This window comes from Moschus berezovskii, chromosome 16 (genome assembly GCF_049115385.1).
Source record: "Moschus berezovskii isolate FMDL1 chromosome 16, NW_MosBer_1.0, whole genome shotgun sequence".
NCBI classification, from domain to species: Eukaryota; Metazoa; Chordata; class Mammalia; order Artiodactyla; family Moschidae; genus Moschus; species Moschus berezovskii.
The window spans coordinates 60,900,296-60,919,711 of NC_142475.1; the positions used below are offsets into that span (position 1 = coordinate 60,900,296).

The window sequence follows — 19,416 nt, forward strand, 5'->3', positions numbered from 1 at the left end:
ATGGATAAGACATTCTCAATAGAAAGTCTTGTCAAGTTCAGTGGTTTTATAAATATTTAAACAGTTTGCACTTGTCTAGGCTTAAACAGAGAAAGTTTTCACATTGCCTAGAGGACTTCACGTTATGATGCCATATCATTTACTGAACACGTACTGTGTGCCAGGTACTGAGACAGGCAATTGATAAAAATGATCCTTCATTCTATTCACAATCTGAAGAGGAGAGTTCTGTGACCCCTACAATAGTGACAAAGAAACTGGGGCTCAGAGAGTTCCATGGTGTGCCTCTGTTTATTTCAGCAAAGCCACAACTCTGATCCAGTCCCTCGAATTTCTTCCATCTGTGCCACGTTACCCCTTACTGTGCTGCTACTGTGGTGCCCCAGGAGTCTGTTAAGATGAAGGAGTGTGTATGTGAGTGTGTGATGGTTATAGAAGATGTCTATGTGGCATGATTTATATTGTGTAGGTATCTGGAAAGATTGGGATGTGTGTATGGAAATATGAACGTGTGTGTGGAAGAACTTGGTATTTGTGTGTGTGTGTGTGTGTGCTTGTGCATGTGTGTGTGTGTGCAGAAGACACAGGCAAAGTGGTGTAACATGTGAAGGGGTGACAGAGGCAGGACAGCTTTAGCCTGCAAGAATTCCCGATTTCACGCTCTGTTTCCATAAGAGGCATTTTTCGCTTCTTCTCTTGCTACAAACCTGACTGTGATACAAACCTGTGAATATCTGCTTGGGGACATTCGTGACTTTGGGTCCCAGCTTTCAGAGGCGAGGGCAGTGCTCACAGATATGGGCAACAAGGCGGTAAGAATGAGTCTCCCCATTTCATTGATGAAACTGAGGCTCAGAGAAGTAAAGGAATCTGCCCAAGGTCACAAAGCTAGTGTGCAGTGAGCTGGAATTCAAGCCTAGGTGTGCACAACCTCCAAGCCAAATGCTGTGCTTTTTCTCCTGCACTTTGCTGTTAGGGCATGAGTGACAGAGGCAGGGAAGCAGTGACAAGGGATGATAAGCCACCCAAACCTCGGGCAGTTGACAGAGCCGCGCCCTCTGGAACATCCTGTCCTAATCTCTTCTGGCTGTGTCACCTGCGCAGAGGTCCTGGCAGCTTCTGCTATTCCACTCGACTTTTGGCTTAGAATAGCACTCAGCACACCAGGCAGGGGTTCTCTTGCCGATCAGGCCAGCTGGGCTGGGTCAGCAGTGTCAGGCAGGCGCTCACCGAGTCCCAGGAAACCTGCTCGCTCATCCCGGCTCTGTTAGAACTTCCAAAAGGACAGTGCCAAGGGCAGCTGTCTCAGGTGCTGGACAGTCCATGCCGCACAAATTCCACCTCGAAAGCTAGCTGTGTGACCCAGGGCAGCTTCCGCTACCTCTCTGAATCCATTCTGTCATCCAACTGAGAAGGAAACAATACCAACCTTGCTGAACTGGTGTGAGGATTAAATTGGGTAAGAAGAACACATGAAGTGCCCGGTGTGGCCGGCTGTAAGCGGGGCTCAGCATAGAAGAGCCATTTGGTGTATTTGAAAATCTGATGCCTGAACTTCAGTCCTGGCTCCTCCTCTCACGACTCTGTGACCGAGAACAAGTGGCGAACCTCTCCAGAGCTCATTCTCCGCATCTCCACAGGAACAGTATCCCCCAGCTTTACGTTACAACATTTACATGAGTTATTACGCATAAAGGGCTTAATGGTGCCTGGCACATTCTAGGGATTTCTTGAGGGTCAACCGTGTGCCACATGTTATTCTAGATCCTGGGGTTCAAACAAAGAAGACAAAGTCCTCCCTGATATGAAGCTTGTGTTTTTCTGGGAAAACAGACATTAATACGAATGAATATGTAACATAGTTATATATTAATGTTAATGTTCTATGAGGGTGGACGAAGCTGAGTGAGAGAATTGTTGTTGTTGTTGTTTAGTCGCTAAGTAATGTCCCACTCTTTGCGATCCCCTGGACTATAGCCCACCAGGCCCCTCTGTCCATGGGATTGTCCAGGCAAGAATAGTGGAGTGGATTGCCGTTTCTTCCTCCTGGGGATCTCCCACCCCAGAAATCAAACCCGCATCTCCTAAATTGGCAGGCAGATTCTTTACCACTGAGCCACCTCGGTGTCCCTGAGTAAGAGAAAAGCACGTGTGAAAAGGGGGCATTTACACTGGAGGGTCCTGGAAGTTCTCTCTGAGCACATGGTATTTGAGCTGAGACCTGACAATACTTACAAGACCAGGAGGTATCAGACACTGTTTCTCCCCTGCAGAGAGGTGACTTCACTTAGTATAAGACACACAGGGCTGTGAATCAGACAGGCCTGGGCCAGTGAAAAACCAGACCTGGTTCCCTGGGCAAAATCTTCATCTTGGCTTCTGGGTAGGGGGCAGAGGGTAGAGCATGCAGGCGCTCGATTCCTCTACAAAGCCCAAATCTGCACATCAAGCCAGAGGAGGGTGACAATGAAACAATAATGGCCTTTCTGTACTCATCAGTCCCTCCGCAGTGTAGTGTTTTTATCTTTTTAGAACTCAAAATAGAAAGAAACAGATGGCACACTCACTGCGATCGATTGGAGCGAGTCAAGTGACAGGATGGCTCTAAAGGTGTGGACAGGTGTGGGCAGGGGGCTGGAGCTCTCCCGTGAGCCCCTCCAAGCACCCCACCCCCTTCTCCCTGCTCGCTTGGAAAGGGAGGGGGCAACCTGCATGGGTCGCAGCAGTGACCTTGCAAGCCCTCTGACACCTAGCTGAGGGTCATCAACTGGGGAGGCTGGGCCGGAGATCCAGGAGCAGGGGAAGGAGAATGAGGTCAGTATATTATTACTCCTTTGGTTCCCTCCCTTGGGATCCATCTGAGGCTGTCTACGTCCCCCACAGAAACTGACAGCTCCTCCCCAGGCCACTGCTGGGCTACCTCTGATGTCAAATCAACATCCTTGTCTCTGGCTCTTCTCATCCTTTTGAGCCCAGGAGGATGACAGCTCAACTGCCACAAGCCCTGTTTTCCTGAGGGATTTCTTAGGGGAACCTTGTACTTGACCTTCATCTTCCTAGTTAAGCCCTTTGTAAATTGTTGTCCTTTAATCGCTAAGTCATGTTCGACTCTTTGCGACCCCCTGGACTGTAGCCCGCCAGGCTCCTTTGTCCATGGGATTCTCCAGCAAGAATACTGGAGTGGGTTGCCATGCCCACCTCCAGGGGATTTTCCCGACCCAGGGGTTGAACCCACATCTCCTGCATTGGTAGGCGGGTTCTCTGCTATTCACCCTGGGAAGCCCTTTGTAAATTACCCTCCTTTGAATTATCTTAATTTGAATGTGCCCTTTCTTTTCTGTTGCGTCCCTGGTTGAAGCCACGGGACAAAGTGGGTAAAGCCCCATAGGGTCAATAGTCTTGGGAACTGGTACCATCCCAGGCCTGAAGGGTCAACGGATAAAGCAGTTCCTGGGACCAGTGAGAGTTGTAGCGCTAGGAGAGGGCATCTTGACAGGAGCCGGGCCACCGGGAGAAGACAGCCACTGCTGACCGTGGTGCAGAGGATCAAGGAGTGTCACACAGAGCATCTCAGGGAAACCAGGGCAACAGTAGAGCAGACATGAGCATCTCCTCTACCCCCGAGGGACCTGGAGCAGAGAACTTATCTCCCTGGCCGAGGCCGCAGGACTAGGCTCATCGTCTCCTCTTTTCACATGTTCCCAACTTCGCCCACTGAGGAAAGAACTTCCTGTGACACCTTCCACCCTCTGGGGCAGTGCTACGGAGGGGGGTCTCATCATCACCTACCCCATCTTCCCCACCCTAGTGGATGTGACTGGGGAGACCAGAGCCGTTGGACTACTGTGCTAACGGCTCATGAGTCCCTCAGTCTGTCTTAGTTCCTCTGGGACCTGTTTGTGCCCCAAAGAAGTTCTGTCCTTCCACGTGGCCAGCCCAGTAGCGCAGAACCCTCTTGCTACCCCCTAGGATCAGAGAATGTGACTGCGTTTGGAGATGGGGTTTTTAAAGGGAGAGGGTAAGGTTCTCATCTAATGTGCCTGGTGTCTTTATAAGAGGAGGAAATTAGGACACAGATACACGTGTAACAGACCTCATGTGAAGACCCAGAGAGAAAAAGGCCATCTGTAAACCAATGGAGAGCAGCCTCAGAAAGAGCCAACCCAGCCAACACCTTGACCTTAAACTTTTAGCCTCCAGCACTGTGAGAAGGTAAACTGCTGTAGTTGAAGCCACTCGGGCTGCAGCACTTTGTTACAGCAGCTTGAGCAAACTAATACAACAGGTAATTGAGCAAACAGAGATTTTCTTTCTCTCCAAATCGCAGCCATTCAGAGGATGTGGTTCTGTAGGTTTGCTTAGGCAGGTTCTCAGACCCATAAAGCAGTCAGGCTTCTTCTGCGGTATTGCTCCATTGTTCAAGGCCAAGGTGGATGACCCAGCCTCAAAAAGTTGTGCACCATGGCTACGCAACTTGGCTACAATCTGCACTGCCCCCCAACCCAACCCAATCCAGCTGGTCACCAGCCACGTCTGCGCTTTTGAATGAAGGTTAGCAAAACCATCCATTCAGATGTACCCACTCTTAAAGCTCAAGTCAACTGATCATGAATCAGGGACAACCTCTTTCTCAGACCAAGGGCGTAAAAGGCAGAGCAGGCAGGTCCAGGTGGCTGAGTAGGGAATACCCTGGACGTCTTTAACTCTGGCTCTTCTGCTGCCAACTGCATGATCCCAATGTCTTAAGTCATCCGTGTCTCATTTTCCTTATCTGCATAGTGGATATAAAAATTGTACCTACTTCTCACAGGATTAGTACAAGGATTAAAGCATTGGATTCATATCCGAAAGTGCTTTGTAAAGCTTTAACGTTTCCTACACAGGCTAAGGGACCTGGGTTCAATCCCTGGGTTGGGATGATCTCCTGAAGAAGGAAATGGCAGTCCACTCCAGTATTCTTGCCTGGAAAATCCCATGGATGGAAGAGCCTGGTACAGTCCATGGGGTCGCAAAGAGTCAGACACAGCCGAGTAACTTCACTTTCACTTTAGACCCTGTATAGGGCATGTATGACATTGAAGGCATCCAGAAACTACTAATTGGGTGATTTGAACACATTGAGATGAATGATGTAGAGTCCCTGCCCTTGCAGAGTCCACAGGTAGAGGAAGAGAGGGACTTTAAGACAATGCACACGGCAAGGGCTCCGGTGTATAGAGACCCAGGTGCCCACACGGCCCAAGTCAGCCTCCCTCCCCTATCGGCGAGTCCGGGAAGTTTTGCAGGAAGATATGATACCCAGGTTAATGAAGGCAGAAAACTAGACTTAGCCTGGTTAGGGAGGCTCATTGCAGGGAAGGAGGGACATATTCTATCAAGGGACAGACAGTAAAAATGAAAGCATTGGAGAGGATGTGTCTTTGGCTTCTTCCAGAAGCATTCCTTGAGACAGGGGTTTGCGTGCAAGTGTCTTGCTTGGAGGTGGTCCCAGGAAACCCACCCAGGTAGACGGGAGAGGAAAAAGGAAGGCAGGGAAAGGAGTCCAGTCTTGAGGCTTTAGAAGGCTAGTTAGTTCTGTGGGTGACTGCAGCTGAACCTTGGTGGAGAACCCGGGAGATGGTGTAGAAAGCGTGCCTCAAAGTTATCTGCCCAAAGGGTGAAGGTGCCGAGGACTCTACGCTGGGGTCCGTCCGGAACCTGTTAAGAGCAGCCCCTTTCGGGGGGCAGGGAGCGGAGGGGGTGGGCATTAGTTTCCTGGAGAGTTTAGCCTGCAGCTCACATGGGCAGAGTGCCCTCTAGTGGCCAGAGAAAGACTCCATGCTAAGAAACTCAATGGCTGGCAGAAGCTGGGAAGAGAGAATGCAGGCCAGCTGCCTACTCCATCCGCTGTCGTGGGCATGCAGGAGTACAGATGCTTCAGCGTTTCTGGAACACAAGGTCCAACACAGGGAACTGCAGGCTGTGAAACAGAAGAGATAGGCAGAGGCGAGGGCAGGAATACGTGAATACAGGTCATGCTCCTGTGTTTCAACTTTGTCCTGAGGGCAGTTGGAGGGTTTTAAGAATGGGAAGGGCATGGTCAGTATTGTATCTTTGAAATATCACTCTGGTTGCCATATGGAACATGCCTTTGAATGAGATAAGACCAGTTCTGTACCCACGGAAGAGGTTCTCATATTAATTAATAGTCAAGGAAGGGACTTCCATAGTGGTCCAATGGTTAAGACTTTGCCTTCCATCGCAGAAGTTGTGGATTCGATCCCTGGTCAGGGAACTAAGGTCCTGCATGCTGCACAGTGCAGGCAAAACAAACAAAAAACCTTATAGCTCGGACCGTATTAAAAAAATCTTTTTAAAAAAATGTTAAAAAAATAGTCAAGGAGGAAAACAGGAAGGACCTGATAGAAAGGAATAGTGAGAGGATTAGAAAAAATATGTTGGAGGCAGAAGGAAACCCACCTAGACTTGGAAATTTATTGGATCTGAATACGATGGGGAGAAAGGGCCAAGGATGACTCTGAGGGTCTCTAACTTTGACGACTTGTCCATGCCGGTGCCACCAACCGAGCCAGAGAATCAAGGAGCAGGAGCAGGTGTAGGTGCGGAGGAAATGCATTCAGGTGCGGCACTGATAATTTGAGGAGTACGAAGGCAGCCCAGCGTGAAACAGAGAAGCCTGAAGCCCAAGGAGGACTGACTTGGAAATGGGATTCTAGAGACTCACCTGTGAATGCTGGTGAGAGGTTGAGAGGGAACAAGATGGCCCAGACGAGTATGAAAACTGCGAACCCTGCAGGGGGTCAAGGACAGAACCATAACGACAGTCACCAGCATTGAAGATAGTAGATAAGACAAAAAAATAAATCAGTCCGTGAAGGGGCCAGGCACAAGGAAAACAGATGTGGTATAACTAGTACAGAGAAGTCGAGAGACCTGTGAACTTGGGTGCGATCGCCACACCCGTTCCCAGGGATGCCCAGGAAGCCTTGCAGAGATTGGTGTAGCGATGTCCTCCTTTTGGCTGGCAGCCTGACCTTCCCTAGATTCGTTTCATGCGAATGGACAGAGTGCGAACAGGCGCTAGAGAGAGCCAGTCTGAGAGGTCAGGGTGGAGGTGGTGAGTCACAAGCGTCTTCAGCATCCAGGGCACCTAGCAGTTTTTCTTATCAGAGACACTTAGAGAAGGTGGAGGGGAGAGGAGAAAGAAGAAAGGAAGGGATCATTTTAGGAGGATGACGTTGAAGTGAGAGGGGGATCCAGAGATGAGGAAGAAGCACTGATCCTCAGCAGGAGAAGGGACGATGCACTGTCTGGAGTTGAAGCCAAAGAGACGAAAATACGATGAACGAGATGATTGTATGAGTAAGGAAGGTGAGAGCCTCAGTGTTCTCAGTAGCATATCAGACAAGACCACCTCCTGAGAAGAGCCAAGTGGCGAGTGAAGGTAAGAAGAGCGATCACAGTCGAGAAGGGCCACTGAGAATAGCAGAAAAGGAAGCTGACCAAAGTGATGCGCAGGCAGAAATCTGGGCCCAGCTGAGGCTGGAGACCATGAATTTACAAATTTTCTCTTTTTCTCGTCATAGCTTTTTTTTTTTTTTAATCCTTATACAGGCTATTAGTACAATGTATTTTTACAATAGAATGCAAAAATTATTTATTTTTTAAAATTGATTTATTTTAATTGGAAGGTAATTACTTTACAATATTGTGATAGCTTTTGCCATACATCAGCATGAATCAGCCATAGCTTTGCCACTTAAAATTATCAATTGGTCTTAGAATAACACACTAAAAATGTTTTGGAAACAAATTCAACACGAAAAGCAAAAAAAAAAAAAATTGTGATTGTTTAGTCATTAAAACAGTTTTCTAGTAAGCATTTGTGTCATTTGGCATATCATATCATTATACTCATTTTATGTCAATTTTTAGGCTTCAGTTAAGCTCAAGTCAGCGAAATTGGGACCATGACTTTCAATGGTCCCAGCCCACTTGGTGACAACGCTAAGCTGAGATGGTGTCAGGGCCTGTTCTCTGTCCTCTCTGGGTACCTGTGCATGTCTGCAGGCGCACGCACAGAGGGAGCATCACGCAGAACTTCACCTCTGAGGACTGTCTCTGGTTCCTTCTGTGTGTCTCTGTCCAGGAGCTGTACTCTCAGTCCTATGACGCCGTTGGGGTGATGTTTGCCTCCATCCCGGGGTTTGCAGACTTTTATTCTCAGACCGAAATGAACAACCAGGGAGTGGAATGCCTCCGCCTGCTGAATGAGATCATTGCTGACTTCGATGAGGTAAACGGGAGCCTCAGAAATTTACAATCGCGAATAAGCATCCTTGCTGTCCTAGCGTTGTGCTGTTCATTGTAACCAATGTCTGCACTTAGAGAATTCCAGACTGCATTCCAGACACAGACATGTGTCATCTAATCTCATTACCACACGAGATAACGGCGGTTGTTTCTCCTGGAGGACCAGGAATATGAGCTTCAGTGAGGCTAGGAACTTAATCCAGTGTCACACAACCAGCAAATGGCAAAACCAGGATTTGACTGGAGGCCAGCACTACAAGGCCCTGACATCACAGAGACGGGGCCATTTCTCCATCTGCTCAAATTGCCAAAGATAAAACCATCAATTAGCATTTGCTCACAGACCTCCACAAAATATAAACACACCCCAGATGGTACTTTCTTCTTCCAGTTTCCAGGAATGGGGGAAACACTCATGCCGCACTTTACATTTATAGGCTTTGCAAGAGGGGGTGTTCTCCTCCTCACCACCCCCCAGCTTGACGTAGAACACCCATGTCCATCCACATGCCTAAATCCGAGATGGGAAGTTTCTGAGTAATTGACAAGATTTCAGGGAAGAAGCCAAGCAAAAATATGGGTTTAGCTGAAGTCCAGCCTCCTCAGCCTGATCCCCCAGGGATCTCAGGGCTATAAATTAAGGTCCACCTTGAGGCAAGGCTTTTGTCTACCTGTCTAGGTCAGCCATTGGCCATGGGCCACCCTGGTGGGGGTGTGTGATCTTCCAGGCATTGCCAAGAAGAGGGCTCTCAGGGCTATTCCCCAAAATGAGTATAATAGTACACTGTTAGCAGGGAGCCCTGAGAGTACTCAGGAGAATGAGCCCATAAAAGAGAGCTGAGCTGGTATCAACAGCATCTGCCCCTTCCCCCTAGACAAAGCTCTCTCCCTTAATCCCCACCATCCATCTAGAATGTCCCATGGAGTCCTGCTTCTTAGATACGCCCTCACCATCTCACCATCAAAGTGGCCCTTATCCTGCTTTAGGCCATATTGTTTGTCATCTGAATGGCTACAGTCACCTTACCATTCACGCTGCTGCATCTGACTATCAGCAAACACCAAAAGCAAGAGTATTTCGTCACCTTCCTTGGAAGCCTAAAATCCCTTGGCGGCTCCTCTTTGCCGGTCTTCCCGATAAACAGAGGTAGAAGACAGCATCTCTGTTGGTAGAGATGGAGGTTTGAGGAGGAAAGCTGAAAAGACTAAGAGAAGGAATCGGTCCTTCTAAGGGGTTTTAGCTCAGGAGGAGCAGGAGGAAAAAGGAGATTTGAGGAGAAGGTGAAAGAGAAGAAAGAGGAGAAGCTGAGATGAGAGAGTGGAAGAAAAAGAAGAAGGGGGAAGGTGAGGAAGAAGAGAAGCCACGGAGGAGAAGGAAGAAAGAAGAGAATGTAGTCTACAGGAAGGAAAAACAAGACTTTCCCTGGCTGCGAGCCCCAAGCACCGTCAGCCTTCCTTGCGTGGGTCCTTGGATCATCTGGACATGCCTTCTTTCTTTGTTCTTTAGAATTTTTTTTTTTCACAGAATAACTTATTTGTGTTATAGTCTATATGCTATAACAAGAAATTATTAATGTGACAAATATATAATGAACTTCCGCAAGGCAACAAAAATGAAGTGCAATAGATAGAATGACAAGGTACATGGTGTTTATAACAATAATTGGAAAGTTTGGAGATTTGTCAGATTGCATACAGACACTGCTTGGATGAAGCAGATAGCATATTGTTACCTAAAGGATACAGAAAGCAGTGAAGATGCACACTGGAGGGACCAGCCTCATCTCCTAGAGAGAAATGTGAGCCTTGGGGATCCTAAAACTAAAGAAAATATTTTACCGTTATTACCAACAGTGACAAGTCAGATTGCCTTCTTTCTTTGGGTCCAAAGAGACCCTCTAGATTCTGCCTTGATTGAGCTCCAGCCAGATACCCTTCAGTAACTGGGTTGCTCTTCTTGCTGATGTCATTGCCACAGGAACCTGGCTCAGAGGAAGGCGGAACGTTGCCTGTAGCACACGCTCCAGGACTGGGTTTGTGACAACCCAATAGCAGGACTTCTCATCCCCGGCCTCTGCCTCATCGAAGGCTGAAGAGTCCCTCACAGCTCAGTGCTCCTCACAGAGAGCTAATAAAGGCACTGATAAGGAACCCCATTATGGCTCCCGATGCTCTTAGCTGCATAGAGGATATAAAATGAAATAGAGAAGCCTCCTAGTCGACTTCTGAAGAGGGGACGGCGGGACCGGAAATTGGCCATCAGCCAAATAGTTCCGAGGTTTCTCAGGTGGCTCTAGGGGTAAAGAACCCACTTACCAATGCAGGAGACATAAGAGACATGGGTTCAATCCTTGGGTCAGGAATATCCCCTGGAGGAGGGCATGGCAACCCACTCCAGTATTCTTGTCTGGAGAATCCCGTGGAGAGAGGAACCTGGCGGGCTACAGCCCACTGGGTCACAAAGAGTTGGACACGACTGAAGCAACTTAGCAGGCATGCATGCAAGTAGTTCCTAAGAGAAGACGGGAAGGAAGCTCCCCATCCTGCAGGAATCTGGGGAAATCAATTGTAAGGAGGCAGACGGAGGGAGGTGGGCAACCAAAAACATGCCCAAGTCTCCAAGCTAAAATATCAATAGTCAAAGGGCTGCTGAGAGACCGAGCCTGCTTAGTGGCACCTGAGGATAAACGTCAGGCGTTAAACTGGGCTGCGGACAGACACTGCTCCAGCCACTTTCTGCCCTGGGCACAGTTTGCAGGATCTCAGAATAGTGGCTTAACTTTAGCTCAAGAAGTGAAGTTACTGCAATATAGTAACCAAGTATAGGGGTTTCCCGGGTGGCTCAGTGGTAAAGAATCCACCTGCCAATGCAGGAGATGCACCTTTGATCCCTAGGTCAGGAAGATCCCCTGGAGGAGGAAATGGCAACCCACTCCAGTATTCCTGCCTGGAGAAGCCCATGGACAGAGGAGCCTGATGGGCTATAGTCCCTGGTTGCACATGACTTAGTGACTAAACAACAATAACAACAAACCAGGTATAGACTAATAGCACCTTAGATCAGGGTGCTGACATGAAATGCTAAGATTTTAATACATGCTGACAGTAAAGCCAAAAGGAGGTGTTGATGGATTTTGGAATATTTGCCCTTTCTTCTTTAATCTAATAAGATAGATTTGTTTCTTTCAGAGACTCATAGAAACTGGTCTAGTCCTTAGGTATCTGGTCACACCCGTCTGGGCAGTTAACACTTACCATGTGATCAATAAACATATGTTGATGGCCTGGATGTTTGATTCTGAGAGGAAAGTGGTTACCTCAAGGATGCTAATGCAGCCTGAGGTGGTCCTCGCCGTGAGCCCGGGGTCTGTTTCCGGTAGCCCCAGGTCTGGAAGCACAGGAGCAGGACTGACACTGTTGTCTGGTCTGTTTCAGCTGCTCGGTGAAGACCGGTTTCAAGACATTGAAAAGATTAAGACCATTGGTAGTACCTACATGGCCGTGTCGGGCCTGTCACCCGAAAAGCAGGTAAAGGAATGCTCTGGACTCGACCACACCCTCCGGCAGGGACCTCACTGTGGTCATGTCGCTGAAGCTGGGAGAGTGGTGGGCTGGCAGCGCCAGGAGACTTGGCTGCTAGTAGGGAGAAACTCTGATAAGTGGGCCTTCCAGGTGCGTGATGTATTTGTTCCCCATGTAAGCAGGATCCACGGGGTGAAACAATGCTTCTTTATGATTGAGAAGCCTCTAGGCTTCACTCTGAACCTCGCTGTTCACTGGATGTGCAAAATCAGGACCGAGAAATACTGATTATGACTCAGTTGCGGGTGTCACTAAACCCCTGATCCCAGCCTGTTTTCTTATTCTTAATTTTGTTTTCTTCTCCAAAAGTAATGATGATAATAGCTCCAGTTTTTAAAAATTGAAAGTCAGACTTTTAAAAACTTTTTAAGTATTTATTTTTTTGGCTGTACTGGGTCTTCGTTGCAGCATGCGGGCTTTCTCTCCTTGTGTTGAGTCGGGGCTTCTCATTATGGAGCTTGGGCTCTAGGGCATGTGGGCTCAGTAGTCGTGGCTCCTGGGCTCCAGTATTAATAGTTTCAGTTCTTTGAGAGGTGATTGTGTGCCAGGCACTAGTGTTGAATGGGAAAACTAACATCTACCCCCCAAGGTCAGTGGATGAATGTACCTGGGATAGAGTCATGCTCCCCGCACGAAGCCCTGCCCCTGGTAGGCCCTCAGTAAATGTTCTCTGGATATGGGCCTGAACTACCAGGGACAGGAATCCCCATCCCTTCTCATCCTTCTTTGCTCACTTTGCAACTAAAAACCTAGAACTGTTACACGACTACCAGAGAAGAAGCCCCTGATGGTCGCTGGGGCTGAGTGCACATCAATCTGCTGCAGGGATCCACAGAGACGCCCTCCAGCCAGATCTGGCCCACCACCCGTTGTCATAAATAAAGTTTTATTGGAACACAGCCACACACATTCATTGCTATTTTGTCTATGGCTGCTTTCTGGCCAAAATGGCAGTGTTGGGTAGTCATGACAAAGATCACATGGCCCACAAAACCTAAAATACTTGCTATCTGGCCCTTCATTGACTGTTAACCTCTGATCTAGAGAGAGACAGAATTTCTTTTACATAAACACTGTCATTCACTCCCCATGAGGTAAGCAGGGCAACTTGTTTATCCCCACTCTAGAGGTGAGGAAACTGAGGCTCAGAAAGCAAATGTCTATGTGAAATATCCCTTAAACAGACACTGTGAGTGCTTCAAAGGAAAGAGATACAGTTCCTAGATTGCAAACATCACATATGTGAACATAGGCGTGTACACATACACACACACACACACACACACACCCGTGAGCAGCATCAACCTGAACAGACAAGGGTAGGGCTACGGAATGGAGTCTGAGAGTCACATATATGACACTCTCTGGAGCAAATCTGCGGGCACCCTGTGATTCTGGACACTGATGACTGAGTGGCTCGCGTGTACTTCCCTTGAAGGGGTGTGGGTGGAGCTAGGTTAGGACACAGACCAGACCCCGCAGCAGAGATGACCCTGTTTGCCCCGTGCAATGACTTCTTCTCTCACCTTCGCTGCAGCAATGCGAGGATAAGTGGGGGCATCTGTGCGCCCTGGCCGACTTCTCCCTCGCCCTGACTGAAAGCATCCAGGAGATCAACAAGCATTCCTTCAACAATTTCGAGCTCCGGATTGGTGAGTAGCAGCTGGAAGGCTGGCTGGCCTCGCTCCATTGAGCCCTCCCATGCCCTGGGCGTCAAGCCAGGGGCACTTTTTCCCGCAAGAATACAGCAGAGCCAGTGTGACCTGGCCAAGAACAGGCCCATCTGGGCTTCTTCTTGCTCAGGATGTTGGAAGCAGGGGAAGGATTCTGGCCTGTGTGCAGAAATACCAAGCAAATGATAGGCCACGGCTCCCCCCTCCTCCAGCTTATCTGGAATCCCATCCATGCAAGGCCTTGGGTAGAGAGAAAGCTGACTGTCAGTCATTTCCCTCTGTCTCACCTGATGCTGGGGGTCAGTGCATTGCCCTGTGGTTCTTCTGGGTATTTGCCTCGAGCCAAAAGCCAGGATTCTGTTCCTGAGGATATCAGATGCTGAACCGAGCCCGGGACAGGCAGAGAGCGTTAGACTTCTTCACTCAGACACACAGCTCAGCATCCTTTGCGCTTTGGGACACCCTTGTGCAAAACAACAACACAATACTCACAGTGATGTGATAATAGTCATTTACAATTTGTCTAACTTGTTAATTTTTTCAGCATCTCTACTAAGCCTGGGGGGCAGCGGCCGGAGGGGGGCGGGTGATGCTCCTAAAGCACAGTCTAAAAGTGAACATGTTAGTCGCTCTGCTGCTGCTGCTAAGTCACTTCAGTCGTGTCCAACTCTGTGTGACCCCATAGACGGCAGCCCACCAGGCTCCCCCGTCCCTGGGATTCTCCAGGCAAGAACACTGGAGTGGGTTGCCATTGCCTTCTCCGTGAGTCGCTCAGTCATGTCCAACTTTTTGCGACCCCATGGGCTATGTAGCCCACCAGTTTCCTCTGTCCATGGGATTCTCCAGACAAGAAAACTGGAGTGGGTTGCCGTGCCCTCCTCCAGATGATCTTCCCAACCCAGGGATTGAACCTGAGTCTCCTGCATTGCAGGCAGATTTACCATCTGAGCCACCTGGGAAGCCCAATCTGAAAGCCCCTGCTTAGTCCACATTCACATGGTATAGATGGGTAAAATCAGGCCCAGAGAAGGGCAGCAACTAGCCTCAAATCACACAGCCAAATGGTCCTCCAGCAGCAGCTCCAGGATTTCCTTACTGAGACCAGTGATCTTCTGGGGGCCAGTGTGCACTCTTAAAACAAATGTTCTTTCAGTCCTCATGTCTTAGATATCCTCTGGCTGGTGTGCCATGTTACTTTCTTGGTTCTGCTTTAGTGGTTTTCAAGTATAAAAGGTCAAGTAATAGCCATGCCTGACTTGTCAGATCTAAGGACTCCCTTTGTTCACTGGAATAAAGCAGTGATATTTTATGTTTTGATCGATGGATGGGATGTTCAGGGCTTGTTTCCACATCTTTCAGTGGCCCTACATGTCCTTTCTGAAATCACTGAGCACATGATCGAACCAGGAATAAAAAGAACTATAGCCCTGAGCAAAGGCTCTGTAATTTCAGATGTTGCTGAGATTAAGGCCAACCCGTACTTTCCACTGGAGGCATAGTTTGGAATTTGGAAAATTATGTTCCCAATGGGATTGGGCACCTCAGTTTGTGATTTGGGTCTGCTGTAACCAGCTCTGTGACTTGGGCAAGTCTTCTTAATTCTCTGGGACTGCCCTGCTCTGGTGGTCCAGGGGATAAGACTCCACACTTCCACTGCAGGGGGCACAGGTTCAATCCCCTGTCAGGGAACTAAGATTCCAAATGCCTCGAGGTGCAGCCCAAAATTAGAAACAAAAACAAAACTCTCTGAGTGTCAGCTTTATCCTGTATAAACTGGGTTTTATAATGTTACCTCATAGTAGTAAGATGAGATGAAAATAGGTGGCCCAGTGGTGAAGACTCTGCCTGCCAATGCAAGGGCCACAGAAGCTGTGAGTATGATCCCTGGGTCAGGAAGATCCCCTGGAGGAGGGCATGGCTACCCACTCCAGTATTCTTGCCTGGAGAATCCCATGGACAGAGGCACCTGGTGGGCTACAGTCCACGGGGTCGCAGGGTCGGACATGGCTGAGCACACACACACGCGCACACACACTCCCAGGCGGAGGCATCTCCCTCCGAGACCTCGCTCTTCTCTCATCCCTTGCTCCTTTGGTTCCCTCACAGGCATCAGCCACGGCTCAGTGGTAGCCGGCGTCATCGGCGCTAAGAAACCACAGTACGACATTTGGGGCAAAACCGTGAACCTGGCGAGTCGGATGGACAGCACGGGGGTCAGCGGCAGGATCCAGGTCCCGGAGGAGACCTACCTCATCCTGAAGGACCAAGGCTTTGCCTTTGACTACCGCGGGGAGATCTATGTGAAGGGCATCAGCGAACAGGAAGGGAAAATCAAAACGTACTTTCTCCTGGGAAGAGTCCAGCCCAACCCCTTCATCCTGCCCCCCAGGAGACTGCCCGGGCAGTACTCCTTGGCCGCGGTCGTCCTGGGCCTCGTCCAGTCCCTCAACAGGCAGAGGCAGAAGCAGCTGCTGAACGAGAACAACAACACGGGCATTATCAAGGGCCACTACAACCGGCGGACTTTGCTGACAGCCAGCGGGCCAGAGCCGGGAGCCCCAGCCGAAGGCGCCGACAAGTCCGAGTTGCCATAAATGCATTTTCTTTGTGTTTCTTTTTTTGTATTTCTTTTATATATAAAATAAATATACTAATAAAAAGGTTTAATTTTTTTTAGAACAAGGATGGTTTCCTTGGTCCCTGGATGCTCTAGATCGAAGACACGCTCTGAGTTTCTCTCCCGTCACAGACATTTTTTCATCGTCTCTTACGTACACGGTTTATTGGGAAGTGAATATAAGTAAGACCTTGTCCTTGACCTTCAGAGGTTCACAATGGACTGTGAAAAGAGAGACCTGTAAATAGAGACTCAATATAGTGGGATCCGCATAAAGAACTGCTGCTTATAGAGCGCTTGTCATGTGTCTGGTACATGATAATTTTAATGGATAATATTCCTATAAACCAATACATAATACTCTGCTTTCAGAGTATTTAGGGGCTTCCCTGGTGGCACTGAAAAGTGAAAGTGAGGTGAAAGTGCAAGTTGCCCAGTCATGTCAGACTGTGACGCCATGGACTGTACAGTCTGGAATTCTCCAGGCCAGAGTACTGGAGTGGGTAGCCTTTCCCTTCCCCAGGGGGTCTTCCCAATCCAGGGATCAAACCCAGGTCTCAGATTCTTTACCAGCTGAGCCACCAGGGAAGCCCAAGAATACTGGAGTGGGTAGCCTATCTCTTCTCCAGTGGATCTTCCCGACCAAGGACTCGAACCAGGACCTCCTGCATTGCAGGCAGATTATTTACCAACCGAACTATCAGGGAAGCCCTCCTGGTGGCACTAGTGGTAAAGAACCCACCTGCCAATGCAGGAAACGCAAGAGATGCAAGTTTGATCTCTGGTTTGGGAAGATCCTCTGAAGTAGGAAACGGCAGCCCACTCCAGTATTTTTGCCTGGAGAAGCCCATGGACAAACGAGCCTAGTGGGCTACAGTCCCCGGGGTCGAGAAGAATCAGACATGACTAAGCATGGAACACTGCTTTCAGAGAGGGGTAGAGACAATTAAAAAAAAGTTATGTAGGACAATTGTGATAAAGGATTGAAGATCATGGACTTCCCTGGCAGTCCAGAGGTTAAGACACTGCTTTTCCAATGCAGGGGACACAGGTTCGATCCCTGGTCAGGCAAGTAAGATCCTACATGCTGTGGCCAAAAAAAAAGGAGGTCAAGCATGGTCTCTGAACTGAAGGCACCAGGGAAGGCATTTTTGAGGATATGCTGCTAAAGATTAGCCCTAAATGATGAGAAAGAGGAAAGTCATAGAACCTGGGAGGAAAGTGACCCAAGCAGAAGGAATAGCAAGTACAAATGCCCTGAGTGGGATCAAGACCGCTGGAGCGGACGGACGCACAATGAGAAAGCAGCAGGTGCGCGAGCAGGTTCAGGCAGGCGCGCTGCTTCCAGGGAAGACTGCATGCTAAGCTCTGCTCTTCTGACTGCAGAGCCTCAAAGCTTCCTACAGATGAGAAAGCTCAGAAAAAGTAAAGGGAGTGCCCAAGATCTTATAGTTAGGTGTAGAACGAGGCTCGGAACCATATTGGTCAATAATAGCTAAGGGCTGTTAACAAGTAACTCCCACTCTTAGCAGCTAAAACGAAATGAGAGATTTAGATCTCACGTATGTCCTATTCGATGTGTGGCAGGGGCCTTCCTGACAAAGGTCTCAGGATCTTAGTCTCCTTCCACTTGGATCCTCTCTATCCAGCCAGCTGTAGAGAAGAGAGGTAAAGAAAGGGAGGTCACTCAGAAGGCCTTGGGTACCAGGCCTGGGAGTCACCCATATTATTATATTTTTCTATCGTCAACCTGAACGCAGTCACTGGCCCCACCTCAGGGCAAGGGAAGTGAGGAGATGGATTCTTCCTGTGTTCACTACTAAGAGAAAGCTGAAATGTAATGAGAAATAGTGCCTCTTCCATAAGAATCTATACCTGGGGATTTCCCTGGTGGTCCAGTGGCTAAGACTTTGCCTTCCAGTACAGGGGGTGGGTGTTCAATCCCTGGTCCAGGAGGAAGCTAAGATCCATATGCCTCATGGCCAGAAAACCAAAACATAAAACAGAAGCAATATTGAAATAAATTTAATAAAGCATTTAAAAATGGTATACTTCCCAAAAAATCTTAAAAAAAAAAAAAAGAATCTATATCTGTCTAAGCCCATGTGTGTAAACATGAAGCTATTCTGATAAGTTTAATGTGGACGGGAGGACAAGGTTTAAGTAATGAAAGGGAAAGTACTAAATTCCAGTCATTATCTAACTCTTGACTCATTGAAAAGAAACAGCATCGAGAAATGAATCCACGCAAACAAATACCCCCCTGCATAACCTCGGGTGAGACCCCCGTGACAGAAGAGAAACTACACTCTCAGGTTTTGCTCCCCCGATAAGTCTCATCCGACTCTTTGAGACCCCATGGACTGCAGCACGTTAGGCTTCCCGGCCCATCACTATCTCGCAGAGTTTGCTCAAACTCCTGAGAAGCACAGAGTGCAGAGAAAGAGTCGAGGTTCAGGTGGACTTTGACCTTGGAGCCAAGTTCAGAAAGTTTTTCATTCTCAGAAATTTTGCACACATCAAAGAAGTATAGGAGGCGCTGGTGAAACATGCAGAGGGTGTCAGGTGAGAAAGCCTCTGTGAGCAAAGCCTTCGACCAACATCAGGGCTTATTATTTTCTTTGCAGGCTCGGAGAAAGCCGGAGAAAGCCTTGAGGTTTATTCAGTCCAACCTGCTGGAGACATTTAAACAAGGGAAAGTTCAGGGCATACCAAGCCCTAGAGCCAGAGGATAGAGGTGGGGAGCTGAGTTTAGATAGGTTGGGGACCCAGCAAACATCACAGCAAGAGGCCAGCCTCAGTGGAGAGTCTGGCTGAGAAAGCACAGCATCCAACAGAGAAACCTGACATGTGGCATCTGACTTTGGGCTAATCCACAACATATGGCCCTTCTGGAACCTGGGGACAGTTCAGCAGAGGCTTCAGTGAGCAGACAAGCCCTGGTGAGCTGGATCCTGCCCCAGGAACAGAGATTGTCCCTAAACTCAGAGCTAGGACTCAGGACAAGGTCCCCGGACTAGAAGCAGAATGTGGTCCCAGGTATGATAGCTGGGCAGACCCTAAGGGAGGAAGCATGGGGCCAAACACAGGTCAATGGATGCTGCCCATCTGGGCGTAAGGGTGAGGCTGCCACTGTGAAGCTTCACCCAGAACCCATCCCCGACTCAGGGATGTTGAGATTCGGGGCAGGGAGATGGAGGTGATGGAGACCCCATCCTGAGTCTGGGAGGT

General features: G+C 48.7%; 1 protein-coding gene across 1 annotated transcript in view; it reads left to right on the forward strand.

The window, feature by feature from the left end:
* ADCY8 (adenylate cyclase 8) overlaps positions 1-16,162 on the forward strand; it is a 237,202-nt gene extending 221,040 nt beyond the window's left edge. The window contains exons 15-18 of the mRNA XM_055432577.2: positions 8,150-8,296; positions 11,749-11,841; positions 13,433-13,547; positions 15,675-16,162. Of these exons, the coding sequence (XP_055288552.2) occupies positions 8,150-8,296; positions 11,749-11,841; positions 13,433-13,547; positions 15,675-16,162 (843 nt within the window). The remainder of the gene's footprint in view (positions 1-8,149; positions 8,297-11,748; positions 11,842-13,432; positions 13,548-15,674) is intronic.
* The last annotated feature ends 3,254 nt before the right edge of the window (positions 16,163-19,416 follow it).